This window comes from Mytilus edulis, chromosome 1 (assembly GCF_963676685.1).
Source record: "Mytilus edulis chromosome 1, xbMytEdul2.2, whole genome shotgun sequence".
NCBI classification, from domain to species: domain Eukaryota; kingdom Metazoa; phylum Mollusca; class Bivalvia; order Mytilida; family Mytilidae; genus Mytilus; species Mytilus edulis.
In genome coordinates, this window is record NC_092344.1 from 105,180,198 (window position 1) to 105,199,303 (window position 19,106).

At 29.8% G+C, this 19,106-nt stretch overlaps 1 protein-coding gene across 1 annotated transcript; it reads left to right on the top strand.

The window, feature by feature from the left end:
- Positions 1–92: 92 nt before the first annotated feature.
- LOC139517093 (CYFIP-related Rac1 interactor B-like) lies at positions 93–18,271 on the top strand. Its single transcript, XM_071307775.1, has 10 exons — positions 93–271; positions 3,036–3,136; positions 4,299–4,420; positions 4,905–5,010; positions 6,201–6,337; positions 7,486–7,560; positions 8,794–8,993; positions 10,657–10,783; positions 11,413–11,483; positions 12,588–18,271. The coding sequence occupies exons 2-10, from the start codon at positions 3,061–3,063 to the stop codon at positions 12,655–12,657; spliced, it is 984 nt and encodes a 327-aa protein (XP_071163876.1). The 5' UTR covers positions 93–271; positions 3,036–3,060; the 3' UTR covers positions 12,658–18,271.
- The last annotated feature ends 835 nt before the right edge of the window (positions 18,272–19,106 follow it).

The following is a 19,106-nucleotide window of genomic DNA, read 5'->3' on the forward strand; positions in this document are numbered from 1 at the left end:
TGAAAAATGAAATGAAATGGTCATAATGTCTCGAAAAAGACATAAACTTGTCTGAATTAAAACAAGATAAATGAAAACTTGAAATAAACAACAAATGAATTGAGTAGTAAAAGGGAAATAACCAACTATTTTAACTCAATGTCCATATTTGGAGCGGCCTTGGCTGACCCGGAAATAAAGCAAAACGCGGAAGAACCAGGAACTGGATACCACAAATTTATTAATGCACATCGATAAACCGTTATTCTCAATATATTAGATGTTACGAAAGGTAAAAGTATATGCTTGCAGCAAAAGATTTCACTGACACATTAATTTTTTGCTCATTACTTTTTTTGATCGAATTGTCATTTCAACACCAAATCTTGAATTTTTGCTTTCACTTCATAATTTCTTCAAATTTCTTCCTTTATGTCCTTAAGAAAAACCGAGTCACAAGACACAACAAACAATGCATAAGTTAGAATTCAGTTTATACTGACACAAACTGTGATCCAATACAGGCAAGTCTCCATATTTGGCATTTATGATTAAACAATGTTTTCTTTTACTAATTTTACTATGTAGCTGGTTTTTTTTAATGAAAAATGAAACATTGCTGGTTTTGTAACAAGTTCATGTTGCATGTTTTTTAACTTGTCAAGTGCGTAGCTTTAGCATCAATTCAATATGAGGCAGGTGACACGTGATCGAAAGAGGATAATGACAATGTTCAGTTATTATTTTCATGGAACTTTTTGCTAATCCTATATAATATATGCATATTTGCGTGCAATCACATGTTTAACAGTATGGAAGCCTCTATCAACAGCGTGAATAAATGTATTTACACTTTTGGTATTTAGCTGTATTGTGCCTCCAAATGACCTTATATTACCTCCGAATAACCTTTTGACGTCAATTAACAATCGCCTTTTATTTGTGAAGTCAAATGTTTTAAATTGTGATGTAAAAATTTACGGGAACCTATGTGATTTTATGTAATGGCGGACAAAGCAAATTTGCATACAAGTGTTATTACGTCTATACACAACAGCAATGATTGTATGAAAACTTGACCATTTTCACTAGTTCAATGTACAAATGTATGTTCAATTTTATACTGATCTTTGTTTTCATAGACGACTTTCAAATTAATACACTTTCCTATAAATTTCATGCGTCACTCACAATGCTTATGTTATTACATCACCGTAAGAAATGATTGTTTGATGTCATCATCTACACATATTGACCCTGGGTCTACCAGTGTAAATCGACGACATTCATAAAAAACGACTTGAGATTGGTGTTTATATTTTGTTACTGTATATGATTTTTACATTCTTTCATTTTTCCATACATTTCCAACATCACAATGCTTTATATGTATGTTATTATGTCAAATAATATGTCTATTGCTATTAATATAAAAAAGGAGATGTGGTATGATTGCCAATGAGACAACTGTCCACAAGAGACCAAAATGACACAGACATTAACAACTATAGGTCACGGTACAGCCTTCAACAATGAGCAAAGCCCATACCGCATAGTCAGCTATAAAAGGCCCTGATATGACAATGTAAAACAATTCAAACAAGAAAACTAACGGCCTAATTTATATAAAAAATGAACGAAAAACAAATATGTACATTGTAACACATAAACAAATGACAACCACTGAATTACAGGCTCCTGACTTGAGAGAGGCACATACATAAATAATGTGGCGGCGTAAAACATGTTAGCGGGATCCCAACCCTCCCCTAACCTGGGACAGTGGTATAACAGTACAACATAAGAACGAACTATAAAAATCAGTTGAAAAAGGCTAAACTCATCAGATGGACAAAAATACAAGTGGACGTGGCAGGGTACTTGTACATCTCGACAACAAAAAGACACTAGGAACAGATCTGAGAGTACTCACAGTTATCTGACAGCTAGTTCAAAGCCACTAACAACTAATAAAAAAATCATGCATCTAAGACTAAACTATCAATCCGTACACATCCAACATCTAATGGATTTAGTGTAAAGACGTCATAAACAGTCAGAGAAAAACATGACCTTGTGCAATGACAAGTTGTGGATCCTGATTTACCTTAGTTTAATCAGAGTATCTAATTTATGAAAAGGAACTTGAAATTGGTGCATACACTTATATTTGAAATAGTTGTGCATCATCATGAACATCAAGATTGATGTCACATGAGGAGCAGGATCTGCTTACCCTTCCAGAGCACCTGAGATCACCCCTGGTTTGCAGTGGGGTTCTTGTTGCTCAGTCTTTAGTTTTCTATGTTGTGTCTTGTGTACTGGTGTATGTCTTTTTTTTTCTTTTTTTTTTTTTATTGCTATGACATTGTCAGGTTGTTTTTCAACTTTTGAGGTTGAATATCTCTTTGGTATCATTTGCCTCTCCCGGCATTGCTCAGGGAAAACCAGAAAAAGTGACTTCACTTACTGATACTGATAAGACCTAAGGTAGCACTCCACAGATAGTTGTGTTGTTTCGCATTTTGGCCCCTGTGGATTTTTGAAATATGAGAGCTAGTGAGCAATAAAATAGATAATTGGATAGCTGTCTAATGATATGATTTTTTTTTTCAATTATTAATGATAGGGAAATAAGAATTTGCTTTTAGCAGCTAGTATGGTGCAATTTTGTCAAATTAAGCTAAGAAACATTGATGATAAATTATTCACTTGCAAGTAAATAATTGAATCCATATTTTTGTGAACTTGAGTCAAATGGGTGAACATGAATTTGACAGCTAGTGTCCCTTTAATGGTGAACAAAGAAAAAAAACCTGACATATTTTTACATACAATTTAAAAAGAATATTGCGTTTATACTTTATAGTATAATAAATTGGTGAAACATGTATATATTAAAGCATGCAAGATATCTTCTTAAAGAGTACACCAGCATTCAGAAAAATGGTATTATTGTTTTACTTGCCTTTCATTTTTTGATATGAAACTGTGACTTTTAAGAATAGATTCATAAAAATAGATTAATAATCATTGTTATTGTATTTGTTTTTAAGATTTGAGGATCAGATATTTTTTGGAATGGGGAATCTCCTGAAGATTCTTATGAAAGATGAAGCTTCAAAAGACGCAAAAGACGTATTTGTTGATTTTGAAAGTAAGTATTGGCTTTAAGTTTAATATCTTTATAACAGGGTCTGAACAACATTTAAGTAAATATAGATAATTGTATGCTGTATGCATGCTTGAATTAAATTAACTACAAATGATATAAATACAATGTAGCAATAGTTATTTTGCATGATATCTTAAATTTCTGTGACAATTCTTTTAATACATACAATAGACCAGTTTCGAGTTAGTCCATCCCCGGAAAAAACTTGTCAATTATGCGCGCCTTTATGATATCATTTACCAGATAGAGGGGATCACTTGTATCCCTGCACTATTAACGTTCATCAAGCGTCTTAGTGATCGTCATTGTGCAGGATAAACTAGAAATAATGGTTGTTCTGTATGTACTTAATCACAATTCCCCAATGAAAGCAGTGCTGATTGTCAATTATGAGAACTCAATTTGCCGAAAAATTTGTACAATGTTGCGTTATAGTTTTCCAACCTCTCGCTCAACATTGAAACGGAAGTGACGATGCCCCTAAATAAAATGCATGAATGACGTTCAATAAAACCAAAGTTTTTGACGGAAATGCATCGAAGTCCAAAGTTGTCTATTACAAGATGTATATACATCATTTTCTTGTGGACAATAATGCAGTCTAAGTGTATTGCATATATATAAACAACAGGAAGTCCAATACTGGCTGTCACGTTTACATTGTAGGTCTTTATACTTAGGTGGATAAAGTATTAAGTTTCACAATTTAAAACTGAACAGATACAATAAAACATACTCCAAGATAGATTTTAGTCAATTTCCTAGCAAGCAACACCAACCACACAAAAATGTCCAAGTAGATCTTTGAAATTCAAATGTTCAAAATAATGTACAACTGATATTGCAATTGAAATTGTGACGTAACACACATGCAATATGAACAGTTTTATTACTTTTTAGTTATTTTTCATTAGTGACTGATGACATCTCTACATTTATACATCCTACATAGTCAAAAGTATGTCTAAGACAGTCTCTAACCCAGTGTCTTACTTGAGTTCACTTTAAATCAAGACAGCCATATTTAAAAAAAAAACTGCATTGGCACTCATACCACATCTTCTTATATCTTGCTACCCTGAAATTTTCCTCAATGTGACGTAACAGAATTCATGAAATGTTTTTCCTTAATCTTATTTTTTAGATGCACAACCCACAGAGGCTGAACGAACAGTTTATGATAAAGTAAAAATTGTTCTTGAAAAAAGTCAGACTATTCTTAAAGATATACAACAATACACAGGAGCAACAGAAGCAATTAGACAGGTTAGAAATTAGATTTATGTTGAAAAAATATTACAAGACAAGTTTTCTCCAAATAGAATTTGTGGAAAATAGATGTATCATATCCTTTTGATTAAAACTGGTTGGCTTGGATGTGACTTGTTAGGGTACTGTGTTTTGATGTAGACTTTTATTTTGTGAACAAGAGAATGTGTAAGATATACTAGTACATTGTAGTTCGAAATAAACAAAAATTCTTTTTGTTAGTTAATTTGTGAATTTACTTTTCTACTTTTAAAAGACTATGTTATTGACTCATACCTTCATGTATTGTGATACATTTAGATTGCATACATAATTAAACACATACATGTATGGTCAGATCATATGTTTTCGTACGTCATATTTATTCGTAATGTGCATGCTTTTTCAAGGGAATTGTGATGTCACAGTGCATTCTTAATTAGATAAGGATATATTCATTTATAAAAAATTTCTAAAGTACTGAGAATTCATTTACTTGTAGGCTATATCTAATCCAAAATCAGATGATTTACAAGACAAGGCTTGGCAATCAGTATGTCCACTTGTTGGAAAATTGAAAAATTATTATGAATTTTCCAATGAAGTAGGTTAGTAGTTTGTATTTGCAAGTCCAACATGTCCAATGGTTGGAAAGTTATAAAATTATGGTATGATTAATGAAAAGCTAATCTACATCAAAGTTCTGTGGAATTCCTTGGTTTTAAATGAATCCAAATTCCCCTCTTGTATTGTTTGCAACCAATGTTTGGAAGAAAGACACACATGTTGTGTTACCAACATTTTTATACTCAAAACACCTTCATTTCAGTATTTATGTGAATTATAGTTGATTTTTACGTTGCATGCATTTATAACAAACCTTGATATTTGAAATACATGAACATTTATATATAACAGTTCACACATCTTAGCTGTATGTAAATAAACCAAGTAAAATTGATTGTGTCCTTTGCATAGGCCATCATACTAATTATCATATGTATTTGTGATTGTATATTGTTTCAATTGTACAGGGAAAAGTCAAACTAATGTTCTATATAAAGAATGAAAAGATACATGACATGAAATCTATTTAACTTAAAGACATCATGCAATGAAATTTTGTATAGAGAATTATGATTAAAAGACTAAATTCTCAAACTGGAAAAAGGAGGTATTTGATTATCTAAGGGGTCATTTTTTTTATTTTGGAGATGTATAAAAGATGTTTTTTTTTTAAAACATTATGCTGTCATTGACAGTCCTATTAACAGTAGTTAAATGATGTGTGAAACTTATTATGAGAAATCATAGGATTACCGGTATATCAAATTTATGAAAAAATTACAGGATCACTACACCCTGAATGGCTAACAGGAAATAATACCAGGAAAGATTTTTTGGAACTGGAAATTCATTATAATTGCATATGAAATACAATTGAATTGACACTATTTATTTAATTGCACAGGGAAATGTCCAACTGATATACAACTTAATGTTACTTAATGATTTCATGATTATCATGATTATCAAGCATACAGTAAAACGGGGGAGAATAACAAGGGGCAACCAAAAATCATTAGTTTTTAAAAAAGACAAATACAAGTGCCAAAAATGAACAGATCAACAATAGTCTACAAAAATTATACAAAACAACTTAAGATTGAACAAATATGAATTCAACCAAAAGAGTAAAATATCATGTTTTTTAGAATGAGTTTCTTTTTGTTATGTAATAACATTGTGACAATAAGAGGAAAAGAAAAGAAGATAATAATGCTGAATTTCATTTCAGATGGAATTGTACAAGAATTACTTCAAGTGTTGTGTTCCAATGATTTATCCCCTAGAGAACATTTAGAGCAGCAGCAGGCTTTGTTTAGACAGTTTGCAGATATTTTAGATTTTGTACTTCGTTTTGATGACCTGAAGGTAAACTTCACATAGTATTGACAAAACCATTATGAAATCCCTATAGTTAGAAGAAAGTCATAAGGATACAAGAATAAAAGAGGATCTTAAGTATAAATGAATGAAACATCAGCCAAGTCAACTATTAATACCATAAACTTCAACATATGGTTACATCACATATTCATGAAAATTCTCTATAGAATTCTGATAAGAAATTATATATTACTCTGAATTAATTTTTATTTGTGGTATATCAATTTTTTTGCATTTTGTACCAGCAAGTTATATTGTTGTCATTTTTCAAAACTACCTCTACCATTTTTTTGGGGGAAAATGCCTGATTTTTATTGAAATTTGGAAGTTTGTTGATTTTTTTTGACACATTTTTTTGCTGACCTTTACACGTATATTTTGATTGTCAGACATTTTCAACCTATTAAAAATTAATTTTTTGGGGAGGGGAAAAGAACAGAAACAATGATGGTACTTGATGCATTGAAAATCACATGTGTTACAAACACCGTGATGATTCTAATTAGAAACGTGGATCTCAAAAGCACTTTCATAATATCAATATATTAACATGAATACAAAATTTACATTATTTACTTCCAATGCCATCACTGATTGGGAAAATGTAAAACTTATTGGAAGGAACTTCTTGCTACTTTTGTTATTAATTGAAACTTTCTCTATGGGAAAAAACTGAATTTCGGATGTAATTTGAGGCAAACAATATCATTGTCAGCAAACCAAAAATTTAACAGAGATAATCATTATTTTTTAATTTTCTTCTCAAAAGTTGAAGTGATAATTTAGGGAATTGTACATGTGTAGGTTTAAAACTTTGTCATGAAAAAATATTTCTTGGAGTGTTGAATGTATTTTTCTCTTTCGAAAAGTATTACACCTTGTCACATCAAAATCTGTTTTAAGTAAAATAATTGATTTCAAATGAAATTATTAAATTTATGTAAAGAAAATACTTTGATGCACAACTCAATTTCCAAATACAATATCTCATGCTGATATCAAAACTAGCTACAAAAGTAATTCCTGTCATCAAATGTTTAAAGCAAAAATAATAATTTGGTTAAATTCAATGAATATCAACTGTAGTCAGACATTCAAATATACTTGAAGTACATGAAATTCATCTTTTTCAGATGACAAACCCCTCCATACAGAATGATTTTAGTTATTACAGAAGAACTTTAAGTAGAATGAAATTGGCAAATGAGGTATATATGTATTTCCATAATATAAACTCAAATGCTTTTAACCTGATCAAAATTATTTCAAAAACAAATAAATATGCGCTGAAATCAGTATCTTACATTATATAAGGTATTGGTAAAATTGAGAATGGAAATGGGGAATAGGTCAAAGAGACAACAACCTGACCAAAGAGCAGACAACAGGCGAAGGCCACCAATAAGTCTTCAATGCAGCGAGAAAAACCCCGCACCAGGAGACGGTCCTCATATGGCCCCTTTATAACACTAAGTACTAGTTTAGGGAAAATGGACGTCATACTAAACTACAAAACATATATATGAACTAAAATTAAAAAACACACAAAACTTACAAAGGCCAGAGGCTCCTGACTTGGGAAAGGCTCAAAAATAAACCTGAATTAATGTTAACATATTTTTTGTGAGATCTCAACCCTCCCCTATACATCTAGCCAAGGTAGAATAAACTCATAGCAATTTGCACAGTATAACTCAGTTTAAAAGAAGTCTGAGTCTGATGTCAGAAAGGTAATAAAAGAAACTAAACAAAATGACAATGATACATAAATGAACAGAGGACTACTAGCAGTTACTGACATGCCAGCTCCAGACCTCAATTAAACTGATTGAAAGATTATGTCTTTCTCATTTGATTATCAAACACAATGCCTCCTGTTAGTATCATTCCATCATATGAGAAGAATATAACCTGTATCATGCCATGAACTAGTTTGAGAATACATGTGTTTATTTCCTATGCAAAGACACTATAAGTGAATTAATATTAATACCAAAATATGCTATCCTTAATGACTTGACAACAGTATCCTTACTATTTCCTTTCCTAATAAGTCTGTTTAAAGGTTTGTTAAGCTTTTGTGGTGAATGCCGACATTTTTGTGCATTGTAAAGAATATTACCATGACTTTTAAATAACCAATTTGTGAGGGTTACCACTGAGCAGTCATTTTTGAAAATTCATAATCACATCTCTTGTTTGGAAATTTCATAAATCAGGTTTTAGTATCAAAATAAGAAGAGACAATAATAAAGACTTGCTTTGCATAAGGCTCTCATTATACATATTGTTGCAATGTAGATTTAAAAATAAAGGGGAACATGAATTAGACAACAATTCAAAATCAATTGGCAATGAACAAATGATATGCATGATTATCAAGTATTTATTAATGTTTTTATGTATACATGTATATTAGAGCTGTATTTTATGTCTTTCAGGAACATATAGTTGAAAATATAGTGTCTAACGAAATGGCAAATAGAATAGCTTTGTTTTATGCTAATTCTACACCTATGTTAAAAGTTTTAAGTGAAGCTACAACAAAATTTGTATCAACACATAAAGACTTACCAGTAGAAAATACAACAGATTGTTTGAGTACAATGGCAGATATATGTAAAGTAATGATTGAATCTCCGTAAGTACAATAGCAGATATATGTTTTAGTAATGATTGAATCTCCGTAAGTACGATGATAGATATACATGTATGTAAATAAAGATTGAATATCTGTAAGTACAATAGCAGATATATAATAGTAAAGTAATGATTGAATTTCCCTAAGTACCATCACAGATTTTTATATATATATATAAGAAAAAAATAAAGCTGAAAATGCACCAAATATTTATATTCAATATGAATATTTACATTTTGTCTATTACTATATGAAAATGTTCACAATGTTTTTTATAATATCCTCCATGGTATCCTACCGGTTTCACTGGTTATACATTTCTTATAGGATGTTGTTGCTGGCGATGTCATCAGGGGAAAGGTTTATTCTATATATCTATAATACTAAAATAAGGAGGTCCAATTTGTCATTTTTAAATGGGGTAAAAACGACAAATCAAAGAATTCAACTTTATATCCAATACCAATAGTATATTCACCTGTTACCTATTACCTTATCTGTACGTTCTGCATTTGAGGGGCGCACCACCATACGGTGTATTTAGGATTTTGCTATATACACGGGTCATAACCACAGGGTTGACTTTCTAAGATGACAAAATACGAATACTAAAAATCTAGACTTAAATTAAGGCGTATGGGTACAGTTTTCAATTTGATAGCCTGCATGACGTAAAACAGTGAATCAAAGAATTCAACTGTATTTATAACTAATATAGGACAATGCTGTTGATTAAAAAAAAACTCCATTCCAGGCCCTTTTGATTTCCCAAAAAAATAATATTACCAAAAATTTATAAGTTCCAGGTCGACGGGTTCAAACAGAAATATTTTGAAAGCAGAGAAATCTGTGCATCTTATAATCCGCATGATTTTATCAGATGACAATACCAATACTATAATAAGGCTTACACATAGTCATATACTTTTATTCAGTCACCCACCCGCGATATCACAGGTGTGTTCTATTATATATATAAAGTCATGATTGAATCTCAGTAAGTGCAATGACAGATATTTTATGTTAAGTTATGATTGAACCTTCATAAGTACCAAAGCAGATATATGTCATACAAGGAGAAGTGTTATTATTTCCAACCATGAGACAACTCTCCACCAAAGACAAAAGGATGTGTTTATACAAGCAGCTTAAGATAACCACACTCTTCAATAATGATAAAAAATCTTCTGTAAAGTAAGCTATTAAAGGCATTGGCATGAACATTTGTGTAACAACAAAAACAATGGTTTTATGCTGAAACAATGACTGAAAACAAAAATGGCAGCGACCAATTACAAAGCACTGAATTCATAGTCTCTGAACTTACATCAGGCACAATAAGAATGTGGCAGGGTTAAACATTTTCTATGAATGCTCAACCCTCCCTTAACCTGGGTCAGTAGTGTAACAGTCCAGTATAAGAACTAACTGTAAAAATCAGTTGGAAATAGGTTAAATTATTAATTTGGCACAAAGCACAAAAATAACCCAACTATAAACAAAAAACCAAAAGACTCAAAAGTATGTTTCCAAGACTACTCACAGTTTATTAAAGCTATTTGAATGCAAAATTGAAATACATTTATGTTAAATTTTATTCTTTTTTACAAACTCTTTTGTCTAAATTGTAATAAACAATAATACCTACTGCTTATTTTTACAGGGAATTTACATCACGCTTCCAAAGTGTAGAGACCAAATTATTCTGTTTACGTGTAATGGTTGGAGTGATCATACTTTATGACTATGTTCATCCTGTTGGTGCTTTTGCTAAAGGTTCATCCATAGATGTAAGTTAAATCTACTAAACAGTGCACATAATAAAACATAAAGTTGAATACATTATGCTGACCATTTAACTTCTCTTGAATTTGTTGATGTTTAATCATTTGTTTGACCCAATATCAAAATATTTTAATCTAAATGTACGTACAATTTCTTACATTGAATGGTGTTTCTGTACATGAAATGGGATTTTATGTCATATACTAGTCTGGCTTCGACTCTTCCAAATTCTTTCGAAAATTTTGTTTTCCTTATTTCAAATTCCAGAACTATCCATAAATTTCAGTTGATTGACATGGTTTTCAATATATGAAAGGATCCTTTTTACACTTTCATCCAGGCAATACACAAAGAAAGATAACTCATGTTTGCTATGTTTTTCAGCAGAAAATATAAAAGAGTTATGAGATCACCAGTAAACAGGGACTAATTGTCAGCTGTTGCAAATCATTAGATGTGTTGGCATAAAGGGTTAATATATTTCTGTCTTAGCAGCTTTGGAATGTAAAATTGTCAAGGGAAAAAAAAAGATCAAGATTTGTTGATGAATTGATGATTAATGTATTCAGTGTCCTATGGGCAATGATCAGATATCTTAAATTTTTTAACTCATTACAAATTGTATTCTTAATAGATAAAAGGTTCCATAAAAGTTCTGAAGGACCAAGAACAAAGACGAGTGGAAGGTTTATTAAATGCTTTAAGGTATAGTACATTTATTATATAAATGTTAGTTAAAATATATTTGGAATACACAATCGGTGCACCTCCCTCGTTTATGACTATATTGACATTTTTACTGTAACATATTATGCACACATATTAGCATTGAAAGGTGGCCACAGTATATTACCATGCCTGGTCCTTTGGTTGCCTTGCAATGATTGAGCCAGAATCTCAGGATATGTAAGCCTTCACATGTAGAAGATTTTCATTATTTTCACAATCCTTATATACATGTACTTGAATTTATGTCTATTCTTTTAAGATATGTCAAACTAAATGAATGCTCAATTTCAAAATATAGAACTCTTCACCAAATATTTTTATTACATTTAAAAAAAAAAACTTTTTTACACAGTAAAATTTATTCATATATAATTAAAAAAAAGTTGCTTATAATTTATAATTCCCCCAACGTAGCAGATGGGGCATTAAGTTTTACCCTTGTCTGTCTGTACGTAAGTTCCTATATCCTTAGTCCAAAATTAATTTATAACTTAAGTTTCCTTCTACTGAATGTTATGAAAGTTATACAAAATGCTTATAACCACTAACCACAGATCAAGTGTTCAAGTGTTCAAGAGTTATGTCCCTTTACAAAATGGAAATATTGGCAAATTTGTAGTTTCCACTCTCTAATTTACTTTGTTTTTAGTTCATATCTACCATTTACCTCACAAAGTTGTGAGTTAACAAGAAGGCTGTGTGATTCTGAATTGGTTTAGACCATGTTAATTACTGACTTGTAGGTACATAAGATGGCAGCCATTGCTTACATATAGCAACAAGCTGCATTAACTACCTCAGAGTTGAAATGATGATCACAAACTTTTCTGATTGCTCATAGATGTTATTTTATCTTCATCAATATATGTAAAGTCAATTCTTTCTGTTCACATCAAGCAGTTAAGTTAATGTTGTTTAACAATGTAAATGAAAAACGCTTAAATTTGTCGAATTTTTATGACTTTTATCACATGCTGTCTTGCAAAATAGAATGAAAAAGAATCTCAGTATTTATGAAATATTTCAAAACTGGCAAAGGAAGAGATATACTTTTAAAATGATTTTATTTATCTTTTTCAGGTATACAACTTTACATTTAAATGATGAATCTACACCAAAAACAATCAAGTCCATGTTAGCCACCAATTAATATTTTATAGTGCTATATGTCATGTGATTGTCATGTGATTTACAACGATAGAAAAACAATGTGATGTGATGTAATGTTTTGTTGTTTGTTATACCTTTTTATAGAAATTATATGCATATTTGTTAAGATTTTCATATTTTGTATGAGCTATTTTGTAAACTTATTTTCAAATGCTTTATCTTTTTCTGTAATATTTCACAGTAGAAATTTTTATTATTATGAATTGTTGATGTTTAAAGCTGTTTTGCTCATGGAAGATGAAAAAAATAACTGTTAGTAGCAATGTATGTTAAGTTTGTTCTTTAAACTATTAAACCGGTGTTGCATAAGAATTTATAACACTGATTTGAGAATAATCATACTTCAGAATTTTTTCCTGCCTTTCCTTCGTTTTCTACGACCAGTTTTTATAAAAGAGTTTCTCTCAATAATATTAATAAAATTAAAGCATATCAAGGGGTGTTTACATAATGTAAAACCTCTTTGATGAATATGCCATTATTACCCAATGATCTTACTGATTTTTAAAGTTTTGAATTATTCTGCAATAAGTTTATCCAATTTTGTATAAGTGATAGATAAGTTGTTTATTTTTAAAAAATAACAATAAAACATAAGTACAGAGAGACACATATTAAAACATGCAATAAATAGTATGGAAAAAAGCTGCGGTTTTATTTTAAAGGCAGTTTAGCATAGCCGATGTGGATGATCTCTGTCTACACAGTAACTCTATATATATTTAGTATAATACCAAATATTTGCAGAAGATTTTCTGCAGAAAAAAAATTACAATTTGATATGTTTTTCATATATATGCAAAGGTACAGGTTATTGAAAATACATTAATTTTTATGATTTATCTGAGGTTCTTTTACCAGAGACAGATTAAAGTCTTTTGAAAGTAATTGGTGAATTGTATGATTTTTAGGGCAGACACTGATGATACATTAAAACTAAAATGATAAATCTAATTTAAATGGCCAGATGACTTTTTTGTGTGTTGACGGGTTGCTGTCTCATTGGCATACCTAGATCTCATTTTATTAATTTCTTAAAATGACTGACTTATAATTTGCTTTAGTAATCTTAGGTACTAGACAGGAATCTTAATAATATTTCACTCTCAAAACATTCTGAGAAATAAACATGATTGATATTGTATGGTAAAATCTGGACAGAGCAGACAGCTTATAACAATCACTTGGATATATGTTGTGGATTTTGTTTTGCTCAAGGACCACTTATTTCTTAACCAACCAGATAACTGCAATTATGTGTGCCATAGATGTTGTAAACTCATCTGTTTTTGTGTCTAGAGGTAGAATATGGAAATATTTATTTATAGACTGGAATATTTTAGATAGTTAGTCAAATAACACATCAATACAGTCAAACAATGGCAAAAGAAAAGATAAAAAAATAAAATTATAAGCTTATTTTAAAAGATTAGTATAAAACAAACAAAAATACTTTCATTATACTAAGATTATATTTAGGATAACTTCAGTGCACTTGTGAATATAACCTATTTGATTTAGTATAAAACATATTAGATGCACTTAATTAATCAGGGTTTAACTAATAGTTGCTCATGCTATGAGAGATCTGTTTGACTTTGTGTGTGAATCTGCTGCTTCATATAATATATGTTGTTATTGCGCTGAAAATTCATCGTTTGAATGTGTGGAACTGTACTTCATTTGGCTTTGTTTACATTTTTGTATACCTGAAATGATTTTTTTTTTAAATTTGACTTTTGTAGACATTTTTACTTACCTTTAAGGATGTTTTTCTTTTGGACCAGTTTAATGTTTATAAAGGGATACAGTATATACGATTAAAGTTCTTTAATTTCTTAACACTCTTCAAACCAACTAAGTTAAAAGATTTTTTTTTTTTGTAAATCAAACAACTTTTGAATTTGATTGTTGTTATGAAATCTAATTTGATATGTTTCTGACTTAAAATTAACTTTTTATATGTTGTCTTAAAGCTCTGTTGGTATCACAGTGATAGATTGTTGACTATGTTGCTTTATTTTCTTAAATATCAGCAACAGATTTAGAAATATCTTGGAGTTTAGTGTGTGCTTTGCAATTTTCATAGAAACATTAAAAAGACATTGAAATGTTATGTACAATGTATATTATATTAAAAGATGCATTTATAACCTTTAAGTTTAATAGTAGAGTTGAGCTTTGAAATAATTGAGGACCATTTATGTTAAGATTTGATCATAGTGTTATCATGAATATTTTTGGAGAGCACTGAAATTTACTGCAAGCATATATTTCGGAAAAAGAAAATGAAAACAAAAATATTGCATAATATACAAAAATGAACAGGTCTTACATCTGCAATTTTATCGCGATGTTGCATGCCCAAACCTTTGCTAGCATTTGGAAAACTGTCTTCCAAATGAAATATTTGAAACAATATGCTCTGAAATTAATATGCATTTAGCTTTGGTTTACAGTGGTAGAACATTTCCTTTAAACAAACAGAATTCTGTATAAAAAGCAGGTTAATGCCATTCTACACTGCCTAATGTATAAATTTGTTATTTTTATTGAAAGAAAAATGTATAACTGTGTTCATATTTCTGATGGACCGTAATCAGAAACATTCTTTATCAGAGTAAACATACATACAGTATGATAGGGTAGGGACATAAGTGACATACACATTTTTTTCACTGCTTTCTGTATAATTTTATTTAAGTCTTTTAAACATTTTATATTTTGTATATGGAATAATAAACTAAACAAACACACAGTCACATCATATTAAAGTGTATTGTGATAATATTCAAATTAAGGGCATATCCACAAATTTAATGATATTACAAGGGTTTCCAATAAGGTCATCTTGTAAACTTGTCTGATATTTTGCTTTTTAAACTTTTAATACCATATTTATGGTAATTTTGGGGTTTTAAACAATCTTTTTGACTCAAGTATTTTCCCTAACAAAGACTTAGTTTTCATTTTCATCTGTGAGTGTATAAGCATGTTATAACATTTTGTATTCTTTTTTCAAATAACTGTTTTTAGTCAATTAAACCTGTACACATGAAATATAAATTACTTTTTGTATCCATTGATGAATGGGAATAAATATTTTGGTGGTCAACTGAACCTTCACAATGAATTAAATTGATTATATAAATTGTATACCTTATGACCAGACACCTATAAAATCCCTTTTAGAATTTGGTCATAACATGTTAAAGGCAAAGGAACATATACATTTGTACAACAATGCAAGTTTTTATAATTAATTTCAGTAATATGTTATTTTAAATACCACACATTGTTTTAACCAGTATTGATAGATGTAAGAGATGGTAATATAATTTTATAAATCAGTGTAAAGTATAACCAGTATAACCATATGTGTACATACATTATTGACATTCCAATATCCAAAAACATATTTAAACCATTCCAATCAAATTTAATATATTTTGTAATAAAAATCCATTTGTAACATTACCTTTTTATTTATTACTTTATGTAAGAACAAACATGTATCATATTCCTACTTTGAAATTTCTTTAAAAACACTATTAACCTCAGGGTATAGTTCTATTGCTTTTCTCAGAGTTGACAACTTAAAGAGAAGTTTTGCTGTTCGAGAGGAGTATTAGTTTTGATAATGCCAAACGGCCTGAAATATTTTTGCAACTGACATATCTTTGTTTTTTGCTGGCAGTCATTTTGTATGCTACAAGATATATCATAGAAGTGAGCTTTGTAGACATAAGCATAAGACATGGAGTGATTCATTTGTTTACAATCTGATGCCCGGTCAGTGTATTCTGTAGAAGGAAATATTTGACATTACCAAACCAAGCCATCTGTTATCAAAGAACATATGTTATAATATGATATTATTATGTGTCAAATTTTACTGACCGGAATAATGACAAGAGTTTTATTGGTAAATTCTTAAATATAGCAGATACATGATTTGTTAATGTGGATAAATGTTATAACTCTTTATTGGGATGATAGTAATCCCAATTTTCTTGTAAAATGAAACTTAATAGAGTAGTGATGTTCATATTTCAAATTTTCAAAAATCCAACAGTTGTCATAATTATTTTGTTTTGTCTTTATATATTGACTCGATTTTTGGTTTATAAATGCATAATGGTTTTTGATTTTGAATGGCCTACTTTTTTTATGGGATGATGATCATGTAGATATTGCTCTGAAAATATTGTTGAGTTATAGATCAATCATGTGTTCTCTTTTGAAAAAATATAGAGCCTTGTCATGTTGCATGCAAGGGCATTTTTATTGAAAAGACACTACTAGTTTTTCTATTACATTTATAGGACAAATTTGCAAGAGAGCAACTCTTACATTTGCAGTTGTTAAATTTAAATATTTGTTTGCTGCTGGGTGTAGATCCTATATGTACTAATATCTCAAAAGTAATATTAAAAAATGTAAAAACAGATTTTTAAATACAGATAGTGTTCAAATGTCATGTAGTTGTTGAAAAATATTTTTTAGCACAGTATACTAATACATGTATTTCAAATATATCAAAATTGATATTTAAAATGAAAAATATTTCAAAACTAATATTTAAAATGTAAAAACACATATGTTTTAGATACAAATACAGTGTTTGAATGGTATATAGTTAGGAAAATAATTTTAACATAGCAATTATATCATTAATATATCATTAAATGTCTTGTTTTTCTTTTATGAAAAAAAATATGTCAGTATTGAACACTCAAGTAAATCAGTTCTCGTCTTTCTGTGCAACAACTTTGTATTAAATTTAAAAACTCCATGGCTGAATCTTCATTATGAATCTCTTGATTTAAAATCATTGCATAATTATTATAATATGAAAACTTGTTATGTCCCTTTGACCCTTAAATCTAACTGTAGCTTTGATCAATGTCCATTTAATAAAATGTAAAATGTAACTTACATTTATTTTTTTAAGTGCAGTAGAACTTGTTCAAGCTGTGCAAGTTTTCAAATAACACAAATCCATTTTGCTAGTTTTAGTTTATGATTTGAAATTGATCAGCATAGAAGAATGAAGATATTTTCCAAGAGATTATCTGTATAACTGATACAACAGTTGTTGAAATTTTAGGGTTCAGTTATAGATTATACAACTCATGGGGCCAAATAGAACTTACAAAAATAATTTTTATTAATATTAATAATAGACCATATATAAGATGGGACCACAACAGAAAGTATAAAAAAAAATATACTTAGTAATAATAGGCTATACAATGGATTGGACCATAGCAGAAATTACAAAATGATATTTATCAAGTTCAAACTAATTTTTGAAATATCCTACTACAAAATGTATCTCTGATCTAATAAAAGTACATTAATTTTACATTTGTAACTGAAAATGACAACACTATCTCTCCTGTATGTTTGATAGAACAGATTACTGCTTTGTTTGTCTATATTTTTACCAATTTTTACAAAAGTTGGATGCAAAAAGAAGAATTGATTTACTGTTGGATCTACATCTGATGAATTTTTGTTGTGTTACAAATATAATGTGTAGCTGGCTTTTCATCTTCTGTAAATTATGACATTAAAGCCATTGGACTGTACTTTATGTGTTCTATTTTTATTTTTTAACTAGATGAACATTCTGTTCTGATTGCATTCATATTTATGATCTCTGAGTGTGACTGTTTGTGGGTTGGTTGTCCTTGACTTCATCTTTATGGTTCAGTGAGTGCTTTCAAAAACAGCAGTTGTTTTGCAGGATTTTTTTTTCATTAATGAGTAATAATACACCTATATTTGGTATATAGAATCATTGCATGGGCTACACTTTATGTCAAACAGGGTCCACTACTTCCATTCCTACTGAAATCTTGATTTCTTTCCAAATTAGCATTAGATTCCTTGACGATTGTATACCTGGAATGATATCTGCACCATACTTTTTTTCTACCACTTGGTCTGCATTAAAAAAATATTTACCTTAACTATTCTATAACAAAGGTTGCCACTAACTCCTGCAAAATTTACCTCAGGATATTTTGTCTATTTTGTTGAAGCCTGTTTTGGGTTAGGTGCTCTTTCACAACTTGAATTATCTAGTTAACCTGATGCAGGTTGATATTTAAGAAAAAATAGTGCTCCTCAGTAGGAATCATATGTTAGCGCTCCTCAATAGGAATCATATGTTAGCGCTCCTCAATAGGAATCATATGTTAGCGCTCCTCAATAGGAATCATATGTTTGTGTTGCTCAAATTTACATAAAAATAACAATAAATAGATGTTGTATGATGGTCAATGAGAATCTATTCACTAGAAACAAAACGAAACTAGGATGTACACAACTATAGGAACTTTTGAATTGTTTTCTTCAATGTAAACAAACCCAGTGCCTATTTCATATGCTTACATTATTGGGCTATACTGAAGTAAGGCT